Source organism: Pongo abelii, chromosome 1 (assembly GCF_028885655.2).
Source record: "Pongo abelii isolate AG06213 chromosome 1, NHGRI_mPonAbe1-v2.0_pri, whole genome shotgun sequence".
NCBI lineage: Eukaryota > Metazoa > Chordata > Mammalia > Primates > Hominidae > Pongo > Pongo abelii.
In genome coordinates this window covers 7,101,017-7,112,254 of record NC_071985.2, presented here as the reverse complement: position 1 = coordinate 7,112,254, position 11,238 = coordinate 7,101,017, and the positions used below count along the sequence as shown (strand labels likewise).

General features: G+C 47.3%; 1 protein-coding gene across 1 annotated transcript; it reads left to right on the top strand.

Moving 5' to 3' along the window:
• Positions 1–1,541: 1,541 nt before the first annotated feature.
• On the top strand, positions 1,542–2,837 carry BECN2 (beclin 2). Its single transcript, XM_002809250.2, has one exon. It carries the CDS (start codon positions 1,542–1,544, stop codon positions 2,835–2,837), a length of 1,296 nt encoding a protein of 431 aa, XP_002809296.2.
• The last annotated feature ends 8,401 nt before the right edge of the window (positions 2,838–11,238 follow it).

The window sequence follows — 11,238 nt, the reverse complement described above, 5'->3', positions numbered from 1 at the left end:
AAATTGGGGGCCAGGGAAGTTTCTTGGAGAAAATGGCCTCTCTGAAATATTCCTGAATCAATAACAGAAGCATCTTCTAGCAGTTGACTGCAGACTCCTGAATCAATAACAGAAGCATCCTCTAGCAGTTGACTGCAGAGCCCCTACCCCTTTTCAGGTCCTTCATTATTCCCTAGAACCTCCAAGTGCGCCAAACATGAGAGGCAACCACAGTTGATTAGGAGACAGATCAATCGTTCAAAAAACATAAAACAATAATCTACTGTTCACTGTGGATTTAGCAATTAATCAGCCCTAGAGGATGAGTGACTTGGCCAGGGGGAGAGGTGAAGGAAGAGTGTTCCAGTTAGAGGGAACAATGTTACGTGCTGGAAGAACCGAAATGTAACTAGCATGCATGTAGCTAGTAACACAGAGGAGCCCACGGCTCAGGAGAGCAGGAAATGGGCAGAGAAGAAGCCAGAAAAATGGGCCCCGGCCTTGGTGTTAGGTTAAAATGATTGAACTTTCCCTTTTTTTTTTTTGAGACGGAATTTCTCTCTGTCACCTAGGCTGGAGTAAAGTGGTGTGATCTCGGCTCACTGCAACCTCCACCTCCTGGGTTCCAGCGATTCTCCTGCCTCAGCCTCCTGAGTAGCTGGGATTACAAGCACCGGTCACCATGCCCGACTAATTTTTGTATTTTTAGTAGAGACGGGGTTTCATCCTGTTGGCCAGGATGGTCTCAAACTCCTGACTTCAGGTGATCCACCCACTTCGGCCTCCCAAAGTGCTGGGATTACAGGCGTGAGCCACCGCGCCCAGCCTGAACTTTTCTTTTTTAAAAAATCTGTGTGTGTGTGTGTGTGTGTGTGTGTGTGTGTGTGTGTGTGTGTGTAAAAGGGGCATGGGGATGAGAGGGTCGGGGTTGGAGACAGGGTCTCACTCTGTTGCCCAGGCAGGAGTGTAGTGGACCATAGCTCACTGCAACCTCAAGCTCTGAAGCGATCCTCCCACCTCACCCTTTTAAGTAGCTGGGACTGTAAGCGGCCACCCCACCTGGCTAATTTTTTCACTTTTTGTAGAGAAGGGGTCTGCCTGTGTAGCCCAGGGTATTCTGGGACTACTGGCCTCGAGCGATCCTTCCGCCTCGGCCGCCCAATGTACCGGGATTACAGGCGCGAGCCAACGCCCTGGGCCAAAGCTGATTGGACTCGATCTTAAGGTTAGATAAGGGTGTTAAACATTTTAAGGAGGGCAGTGCCATGATGAGATTTTAGTTTTAGCAAGATTACTCTTAAGGCGTGCGTTGGACGTGGTACAGGAGGAAGAGGAGATGATCAGATTTTCCTTGGAAATAATCCCTGGTCTGTGAGGAGCTGAAGGAGGTCTACAGGTACCGAGGGAGGGTACCATTGTAGGGTTTTCAGTAGGAGAGTGATAAGATGACATGTGCATTTTAAAAGAATCGCTCTTCTAGAAAGACCTGAAAAGGTACAAAATGATAAGTAACTGGGAGCCAGAGGAAACTTAGACTCAAGGCGGGAGTCAGGCCCTCAGCCATGTCTTCCATCCGCTTCCTGTGCCAGCGCTGCCACCAGGCCCTGAAGCTGAGCTGCTCCTCGGAGTCTGGGAGCCTCCCTGCAGCCCCGGCGCCCACCTCCGGGCAGGCTGAGCCCGGAGACACCCGGGAGCCCGGGGCCACCACCAGGGAGGTGACAGACGCTGGGGAGCAACAGGACGGTGCCTCTAGCAGACCCCTTCCAGGCGACGGCAGTGTGTCCAAGGACCATGCCAACATCTTCACCCTGCTCGGGGAGCTTGGCGCCATGCACATGCTCGGTAGCATCCAGAAGGCAGCTGGTGACATTTTTGACATAGTCTCTGGCCAAGAAGTTGTGGACCATCCCCTGTGTGAAGAATGCACCGACAGTCTTTTAGAGCACCTGGACATCCAGCTCGCTCTCACAGAAGCTGAGAGTCAGAACTACCAACGCTGCCTGGAGACCGGGGAGCTGGCGACCAGCGAGGACGAGCCGGCGGCGCTGTGGGCGGAGCTGCGGGACCTGAAGCTGGAGGAGGCCAGGCTGGTGCAGGAGCTGGAGGATGTGGACAGGAACAATGCAAGAGCAGCGGCGGATCTCGAGGCAGCCCAGGCAGAGGCTGCGGAGCTGGACCAGCAGGAGAGGCAGTACTACAGGGACTACAGTGCCTTGAAGTGGCAGCAGCTGGAACTGCTTGACCAGCTGGGGAACGTGGAGAACCAGCTGCAATATGCCAGGGTCCAGATGGACCGGCTGGAGGAAATCAACTGTTTCACCGCCACATTTGAGATCTGCGTGGAGGGCCCCTTGGGCGTCATCAATAACTTCAGGTTGGGCCGCCTCCCTACTGTCCGTGTGGGCTGGAATGAGATTAACACTGCCTGGGGACAGGCGGCTTTGCTGCTGCTTGCCCTGGCCAATACAATTGGACTGCAGTTTCAGAGGTATCGACTCATCCCCTGCGGAAACCATTCGTATCTGAAGTCTTTAACAGATGACCGCACTGAGCTGCCGTTGTTCTGTTATGGGGGGCAGGATGTTTTCCTCGATAACAAGTATGACCGCGCGATGGTGGCCTTCCTGGACTGCATGCAGCAGTTCAAGGAAGAGGCTGAGAAGGGTGAGCTGGGCCTCTGTCTGCCCTACAGGATCCAGGTGGGGACAGGCCTGATGGAGGACGTTGGAGGCCGAGGGGAGTGCTATTCCATCAGAACCCATCTGAACACGCAGGAGCTGTGGACAAAGGCACTCAAGTTCATGCTTATAAATTTCAAGTGGAGTCTCATCTGGGTTGCCTCAAGGTATCAAAAGTAGCTTTCTTGAGTCTTGCTCTGTCACCCATGCTGGAGTGCAGTGGCACCATCTCAGCTCACTGCAACCTCTGCCTCCTGGGTTCAAGCGATTCTCCTGCCTCAGCCTCCTGAGTAGCTGGGATTACAGGCACCTGCCGTCACACATGGCTAATATTTGTATTTTTTGTAGAGACGGGGTTTCGCCATGTTGACCAGGCTGGCCTTGAACTCCTGACCTCAGGTGATCCACCCGCCTCACGGCCTCCCAAAACGCTGGGATTACAGGCGTGAGCTACCACACCCGACCTTCTTTTTTTTTTTTCTTTTTTTTTTTTGAGACTGAGTCTCACTCTGTGGCCCAGGCTGGAGTGCAGTGGCACGATCTTGGCTCATTGCAACCTCCACCTCCTGGGATGAGGCAATTCTCCTGCCTCAGCCTCCTGAGTAGCTGGGATTTCAGGTGCGCACCACCACACCCAGCTAATTTTTGTATTTTTAGTAGAGACAGGGTTTCGCCATGTTGGCCAGGCTGGTCTCAACCTCCTGATCTCAGGTGATCCGCCCACTTCGGACTCCCAAAGTGCTGGCATTACAGGCATGAGCCACCCAGCCCAGCTCACTCTCTTTTTTTCTAAACTACTGCAAATATATTATCAGATAAGTCTTCCCCAACACACCTTTGTCCCTTCTTCCTTGTAACTTCCACTCCCCTTCTCCACCCGAACATTCAACATGACAGGAAAAATTAGATTACAAGAGGCTAAGATTACTCCTGCATAAAGGGATAAAGGGACACAGAGGGCAAGGACTAAGGGTGGGGATGAAAGACAGCATGGTGAGGAGCAAGGTGGAGGTTTTCAATTTTTTAATTTGAAAACATTTTGGGCCATGGATGTATGTGATGGAACATTGGAGTCGGGGGCAGGGGAGAGAATACTCAAAAATTTCGTTTTTGTTGTGATGTATAGTGTAAGCCCCTCCTCTTCATCCCTGAGAAACTTTCAATAAATTTCGACATGTTCAAAGTGAAAGGTGAATCTTACTGGACTGTGTCATGATGTTGAGATTAACTGTGAGGTGAGGGGCTGGGGTGGCCAGGAAGTGACTGGTAACATTGGCTGGTAGATAAATTAAGGGGTCTTGAGGTGAACCCTTCCAGAAAGCTGAAGATTGAATCCTAGCACTTTGAGAGGTGAAGGGAGAATTGCTTGAGCCCAGAAGTTCTGAGAGCAGCCTGGGCAACATAGGGCAACCCCATCTTAACGAAAATTTTTTTTAATTAATTTAATTTTTTTTCTTTTTGAGACAGAGTTTTGCTCTTGTCTCCCAGACTGGAGTGCACTGGCACGATCTCAGCTCACTGCAAACTCTGCCTCCCAGGTTCAAGCAATTCTCCTGCCTCAGCCTCCCTTGTAGCTGGGATTACAAACATCCACCACCACACATGGCTAATTTTTTTTTTTTTTTTTTTTTTTGAGACAATCTGACTCTGTCGCCCAGGCTGGAGTGCAGTGGCACAATCTCAGCTCACTGAAACCTCTGCCTCCCAGGTTCACAATTCTCCTGCCTCAGCCTCCCAAGTAGCAGGGATTACAGGCATGTGCCACCACAGCCAGCTAATCTTTGTATTATTTTAGTAGAGACGGGGTTTCACCATGTTGGCCAGGCTGGTCTCAAACTCCCAACCTCAGGTGACAGGCCCAACTTGGCCTCCCAAAATGCTGGGATTACAGGCATGAGCCACCTCGCCTGGCCTACAAAATATTTTTTAAAAATTAGTGGTGGCTCACGCCTGTAATCCCAGCACTTTGGGAGGCTGAGGCAGGCGGATCACGAGGTCAGGAGATCAAGACCATCCTGGCTAACACGGTGAAACCCTGTCTCTACTAAAAATGCAATAAAATTAGCCGGGAGTGGTGGCAGGTGCCTGTAGTCCCAGCTACTCAGGAGGCTGAGGCAGGAGAATGACGTGAACCCGGGAGGCAGAGCTGGCAGTGAGCTGAGATCATGCCACTGCACTCCAGCCTGGGCGACACAGCGAGACTCTGTCTTAAAAAATAAAAAAAAATTAGCCCGGCGTGGTGTGGTGTGCACCTGCAGTCCTAGCTACTCTGGAGGCTGAGGTAGGAGGATCACTTGAGGCTGGGAGGTCTAGGTTGCAGTGAGCTGTGACTGGGCCACTGCACTTGAGCCTGGGCAACAGAGTAAGACCCCATTTCTAAAAAATAAAAAGTAAAATAAGCCAACCAGAGAAAGTTTTTAAAATGCAAATTGTGTCATGCCATTCTCCAGCTTCTCCATTGCCCTCATAAAATCTCAAATCCTGACCATGGCTTTCAGCCCCAGAAGATCTGTTCCTGTTGCCTCTCCGGGCCCAGATTATACTTCTCCCAGTTCCTTTCTGTGCCAAAAGGTGCCAAGCCTATCACTCCACCTTTGCCTGTGCTCTTCCCTGTGTGTCAATGTCTTCTTTTTATTTATTTACTTATTTTTGAGACAGGGTCTTGCTCTGTCACCCAGGCTTGAATGCAATGGCTCAATCTAAACTCACTGCAACCTCCGCCTCCCAGGTTCATGTGATTCTCCTGCCTCAGCCTCCCGAGTAGCTGAGATTACAGGCGCCTGCCACCACGCCCAGCTAATACTTGTATTTTTAGTAGAGACGGGGTTTCGCCACTTTGGCCAGGCTGGTCTTGAGCTCCTGACCTCAGGTGATCGCCCGCCTTGGCGTCCCAAAGTGCTAGGATTACAGGCATGAGCCACTGCACCCGGCCTATGTCAATGTCTTCTAACCAAACTATAAACTACTTCTGGAGGGCTAATTTAATTCTGTCATGCAGATGTACCTAGAATAACCTCTACATATTCAGCATTCTATAATATGTAAAGTACAAAGATTAGATTATAAAATATGCAGTTTCAAAACTCAGAGAAGTATTTAGAAGGAAAATGGGCTGGGCGTGGTGGTTCACGCCTGTAATCCCAACACTTTGGGAGGCCGAGGCGGGCGGATCACGAGGTCAGGAGATCAAGACCATCTTGGCTAACACGGTGAAAGCCCGTCTCTACTAAAAACACAAAAAATTATCAGGGCATGGTGGCGGGCGCCTGTAGTCTCATCTACTCGGAAGGCTGAGGCAGGAGAATGGCGTGAACCCGGGAGGCGGAGCTTGCAGTGAGCCGAGATCGCGCCACTGCACTCCAGCCTGGGCGACAGAGTGAGACTCTGTCTCAAAAAAAAAAGAAGCAAAATGTTTCCAATAATATGTATTCCTTGGACATACATGACGGCATTTCATGAAAATTTTGTACTTAAAAATAAGCCAGGGTTGGGCACAGTGGCTCACACCTGTAATTTCAGCACATTGGGAGGCCGAGGTGGGAGGATTGCTTGAAACCAGGAGTTTGAGAACCCCCTGGGCAATATGGTAAGACCTAGTCTCTACAAAAAAATTTAAAATGTTAAAAAATTAGCCAGGAGTGATAGCATGTGCCTGGAGTCCCAGATATTCTGGAGGCTGAAGTGGGAGAATCGCTTAAGCCCAGGAAGTCAAGGTTTCAGTGAGGCCTGAGGGTGCCAGTGCACTGCAGCTGGGAAGACAAATACAGACCCTGTCTCAAAAAAAAAAAAAAAGTCAGGTGAGTTGGCACATGCCTGTAGTCCCAGCTACTTGGGAGGCAGATCACTTGAGACCAAGAATTCAAAGCTGTAGTGGGTAATTAATGTGCCTGTGAATAGCATTATAAAAAACTATACTCCAGTCTGAGCAACACAGTGAGACCCTGTCTCTAAAAAAATTGAAAAACAAATTAAAGCTTTCTGCCTGAGATTAGGAAAGAGACAAGATACCGGCTATCAGCATTTCTAGTTAATAATCCTAGCTAGTGCAATAAATAAAAAAATAAAAAGTATAATAATTAGAGGGGAATAATTAAAATTGTTATTTGCATATGACTTGATCATATAACAATATCCAAAAAATCCAAATAAAATGATTAGAATTAATAGATTATTTAAGAAAGATATTGGCTACAAGGTTAATATAAGAATCAAATGTATTTCTTTTTTTTTTTTTCAGCACAGAGTTTCGCTCTTGTTGTCCAGGCTGGAATGCAATGGTGTGATCTTGGCTCACTGCAACCTCTGCCTCCCGGGTTCAAGTGATTCTCCTGCCTCAGCCTCCCAAGTAGCTGGGATTACAGGCACCTGCCACCACGCCCGGCTAATTTTTGTATTTTTAGTAGTGATGGAGTTTCCCCATGTTTGCCAGGCTGGTATTGAACTCCTGACCTGAAGTGATCCACCTGCCTCAGCCTCCCAAAGTGTTGAGCCGCCATGCCCAGCCTCAAATATATTTCTTTATATAAACAGCCAACTAGACAAAAAAATTAAAATAGCTTATTTATTTTTATTTATTTATTTATTTATTTATTTTGAGACAGAGTCTTGCTCTGCCACCTAGGCTGGACTGTAGTGGTGTTATATCTCAGCTCATTGCAACCTCTGCCTCCCAGGTTCAAGCGATTCTCCTGCCTCAGCCTCCCAAGTAGCTGGGACTACAGGTGCATGCCACCACGCCATGTTAACTTTTGTATTTTTAGCAGAGATGGGGTTTCTCCATATTGGCCAGGCTGGTCTCAAACTCCTGGCCTCAAATGATCCACCCTCCTTGGCCCCCCAAAGTGCTGGGATTAAAGGCATGAGCCACTGGTGTCTGGCCTAAAATGGCTTGAATTACTAAATAACTAAGAATAATCTGACAAAATTAGTGACCAATTGCCTCTAAACAAGGGTTTGGCAAACTTTTTCAATAAAAGGCCAAATGGTAAATATTTTAGGATTTTGGGTCCATGTGGTCTCTGTTGCAACTACTCAATTGTGCCGTTATAGTGTAAAAAGCAGCCATTAGATTTACCAAAAGAGGTGGCAGGCTGGATTTGACCTGTGCGTCATAATTTGCAGACTCCTGCTTTAAATGATAGAATCTATAAGGTCATGGACTCTTGTTTGCAATTAGGTCCCTAACAGCCTGCACAGTGCCTCCTGCAGAGTAGACATTCAATGAATAGTTTAATGAATAAATCACTAAATTATACTGACTGGTGGGAATCTGGGAAATTTTATTGTCTTCCTTTTGGTTTATTAAATACTCTCTAGTATTTAATACTAGATTAGGAGTACTTAATTAAGAGTATTTAATATTATTAATTTCTTTTATCTTTTTTTTTTTTTTTTTTTTTGAGATGCAGTCTTCCTCCTCTTGTCGCCCAGGCTGGAGTGCAATGGCACGATCTCAGCTCACTGCAACCTCCACCTCCCGGGTTCAAGCAATTCTCCTGCCTCAGCCTCCCAAGTAGCTGGGATCACAGGCATGTGCCCCCACACCTGGGTAATTTTTTTGTATGTTTAGTAGAGACGGGGCTTTACCATGTTGGCCAGGCTGGTCTTGAACTCCTGACCTCAGGTGATCCACCCACCTTGGCCTCCCAAAGTGCTGGGATTACAGGTGTGAGCCACTGTGCCCAGCCTCTTTTATCTTAATAAAATATTTTTTTATTTAAATAAAAGAGATTAAGTGGTGTGAATAGACACCAAGTTAGGCAGCTGTTAGATCATTCTGTTTCATTTTAAGACTATCTACCTTCATCCCCTGCCCCATCCCCAAATTTCTCACACAGGCACACATTTTCCACTGAAATCACTTGAATGGCAGAAACTGCTGGGCCAAGATATTTTAGGTGCCTGAAATAAAAGAGATGTCAGCAATCAGTTTTACAAAAGCGAAGTTCAGCTGAGGCTGGAGTACTGTGGCGCAATCATGGCTCACTGCAGCCTTGAACTCCTGGGCTCAAGCAATCCTTCCACGTCAGCCTCCGGAGTAGCTAGGACCACAGGCATGCACCACCGCACCTAACTAATTTTTTATTTTTTATCTTGTACAGACAGGGTCTCCATATATTGCCTAGGCTGGCATCAAACTACTGGCCTTAAGTGATCCTCTGCCTAAGCCTCCCAAAAGGCTGAGATTGCAAGTATAAGCCGCCACACCCATGTAGAATTGTATTTCTTAGCACTAGGCCAGATGAGATCACGTGACTAGTTCTGGTCATTGTATTGTAAGCAGAAGTGATGTGTTACTTCCTGATCAGGGAATTTCATTGTTGATGTAAGACCCTCCAGTGATCTTGTTCCCCTCTGGCATGGTGAAAATACTGGTTACACTGGGTGCAGTGGCTCGCGCCTATAATCCCAGCACTTTGGGAGGCCGAGGTGGGCAGATCACCTGAGGTCGGCAGATCACCTGAGGTCAAGAGTTCGAGACCAGCCTGGCCAACATGATGAAATCCTGTCTCTACTAAAAAATACAAAATCAGCCGGGTGTGGTGGCACATGCCTGTAGTTTCAGCTACTTGGGAGGCTGAGGCAGGAGAATCACTCGAACCCGGGAGGTGGAGGTTGCGGTGAGCCGAGATTGCGCCATTGCACGTCAGCCTGGGCAACAAGAGTGAAACTTCATCTCAAAAAAAAAGAAAGAAAAAAGAAAAAGAAAATACTGGTTACTCTTTATGGAATAAGTGAATTAAAGAGAAGGGGGATCCCTGATTTTGGAAGTGGGGAACTGGAGCATTTGATCTCTAGTAGTCTTTCATTTGGTCTTCTTCAAACAGCAACCTGCAATAAGTAACATAAAACTCTTAGATCTCATTAAATATTTCTTTTTATAAAAAAAAGTTAGTATTAATTTTAATTGAACATGAGATACAGAGGGCATGAATCATTTTTCTGAGTTTTTTATTTTTATTTTTATTTATTTATTTTTGAGACAGATTTTTGCTCTTGTTGCCCAGGCTGCTATGCAATGGCATGATCTCAGCTCACTGAAACCTCTGCCTCCTCGGTTCAAGCGAGTCTTCTGCCTCAGTCTCCCGAGTAGCTGGGATTACAGGTGCCTGCCACCATGCCCAGTTAATTTTATTATTATTATTATTATTATTATTTGAGATGGAGTCTTGCTCTGTCACCCAGGCTAGAGTGCAGTGGTGTGATCTCAGCTCACTGCAATCTCTGCCTCCTGGGTTCAAGCGATTCTCCTGCCTCAGCCTCCTGAGTAGCTGGGATTACAGGTGCACACCACTGCACCTGGCTAATTTTTGTATTTTTAGTAGAGACGGGGTTTCACCATCTTGGCCAGGCTGGTCTCAAACTTCTGACCTTGTGATCCACCCACCTCGGCCTCCCGAAGTGCTGGGATTAGAGGCATGAGCCCTGATTTTTAAATTTTTAGTAGAGATGGGGTTTCACCATGTTGGCCAGGCTGGTCTTGAACTCCTGACCTCAGGTTATCCACCTGCCTCAGCCTCCCAAAGTGCTGAGTTTACAGGCGTGAGCCACCGCGCCCGGCCCTGAGTTTATTTTTTAGATGAGATCATGGAACATTGACCATATTTCTCTGGAATCTGTGTCTCTCCCAAATAAAAACTTGTTTTTTGTTTGTTTGTTTTGAGACAGCCTCACTTTGTCCCCCAGGCTGGAGTGCAGTGGTATGATCTCGGTTCACTACAACCTCCACCTCTCGGGTTCAAGCGATTCTCCTGCCTCAGCCTCCCGAGTAGCTGGGATTACAGACTCGCACCACCACACCGGGCTAATTTTTGTGTTTTTAGTAGAGATGGGGTTTCACCTTGTTGGCCAGGCTAGTCTCAAACTCCTGACCTCTGGTGATCCACCCGACTCAGCCTCCCAAAGTGCTGGGATTACAGGCATGAGCCATGGCGCCCGGCCCCAAATAAAAACTTTTAAAATGAGATTCTATATTCACTGAGATGAAAATCTAATACATAAACTTTTCCTCATTAAAAGGCATATTTCAATGACATGTTAAAACATGCTAAGTAATAGAAAAATAGTATATACAAGAAGCCTCAGTAAACCGTCACATAGATTGAACAGTTATTAAGATTTTTATTTTTTATTTTATTTATTTTATTTTATTTTTTGAGATAGAGTCTTACTCTGTCGCCCAGGCTGGAGTGCAGCAGCATGATCTTGGCTCACTGCAACCTCCGCCTCCCGCGTTCAAGAGATTCTCCTGCCTCAGCCCCCCAAGTAGCTGGGATTACAGGCTCATGCCACCACGCCTGGCTAATATTTTGTAATTTTAGTAGAGACGGGGTTTCACTGTGTTAGCCAGGATGGTCCAAAAATGTTAAAGGAGAGAAATAGTTGTTAACTTTTTGGTTCAGAGACTCCTTTAAGAATAGGATAATTGGCCGGGTGCGGGGGAAGGTAGATAAAAAACAAAACCATCTTAAACTGTGATGGAGTCGATAAAGAAAACTAACACAACAAACCAGAGGCCAGACGCTTTGCCTCACGCCTGTAATCCCAGCACTTCGGGAGGCTGTGGCGGGCGCATCACCTA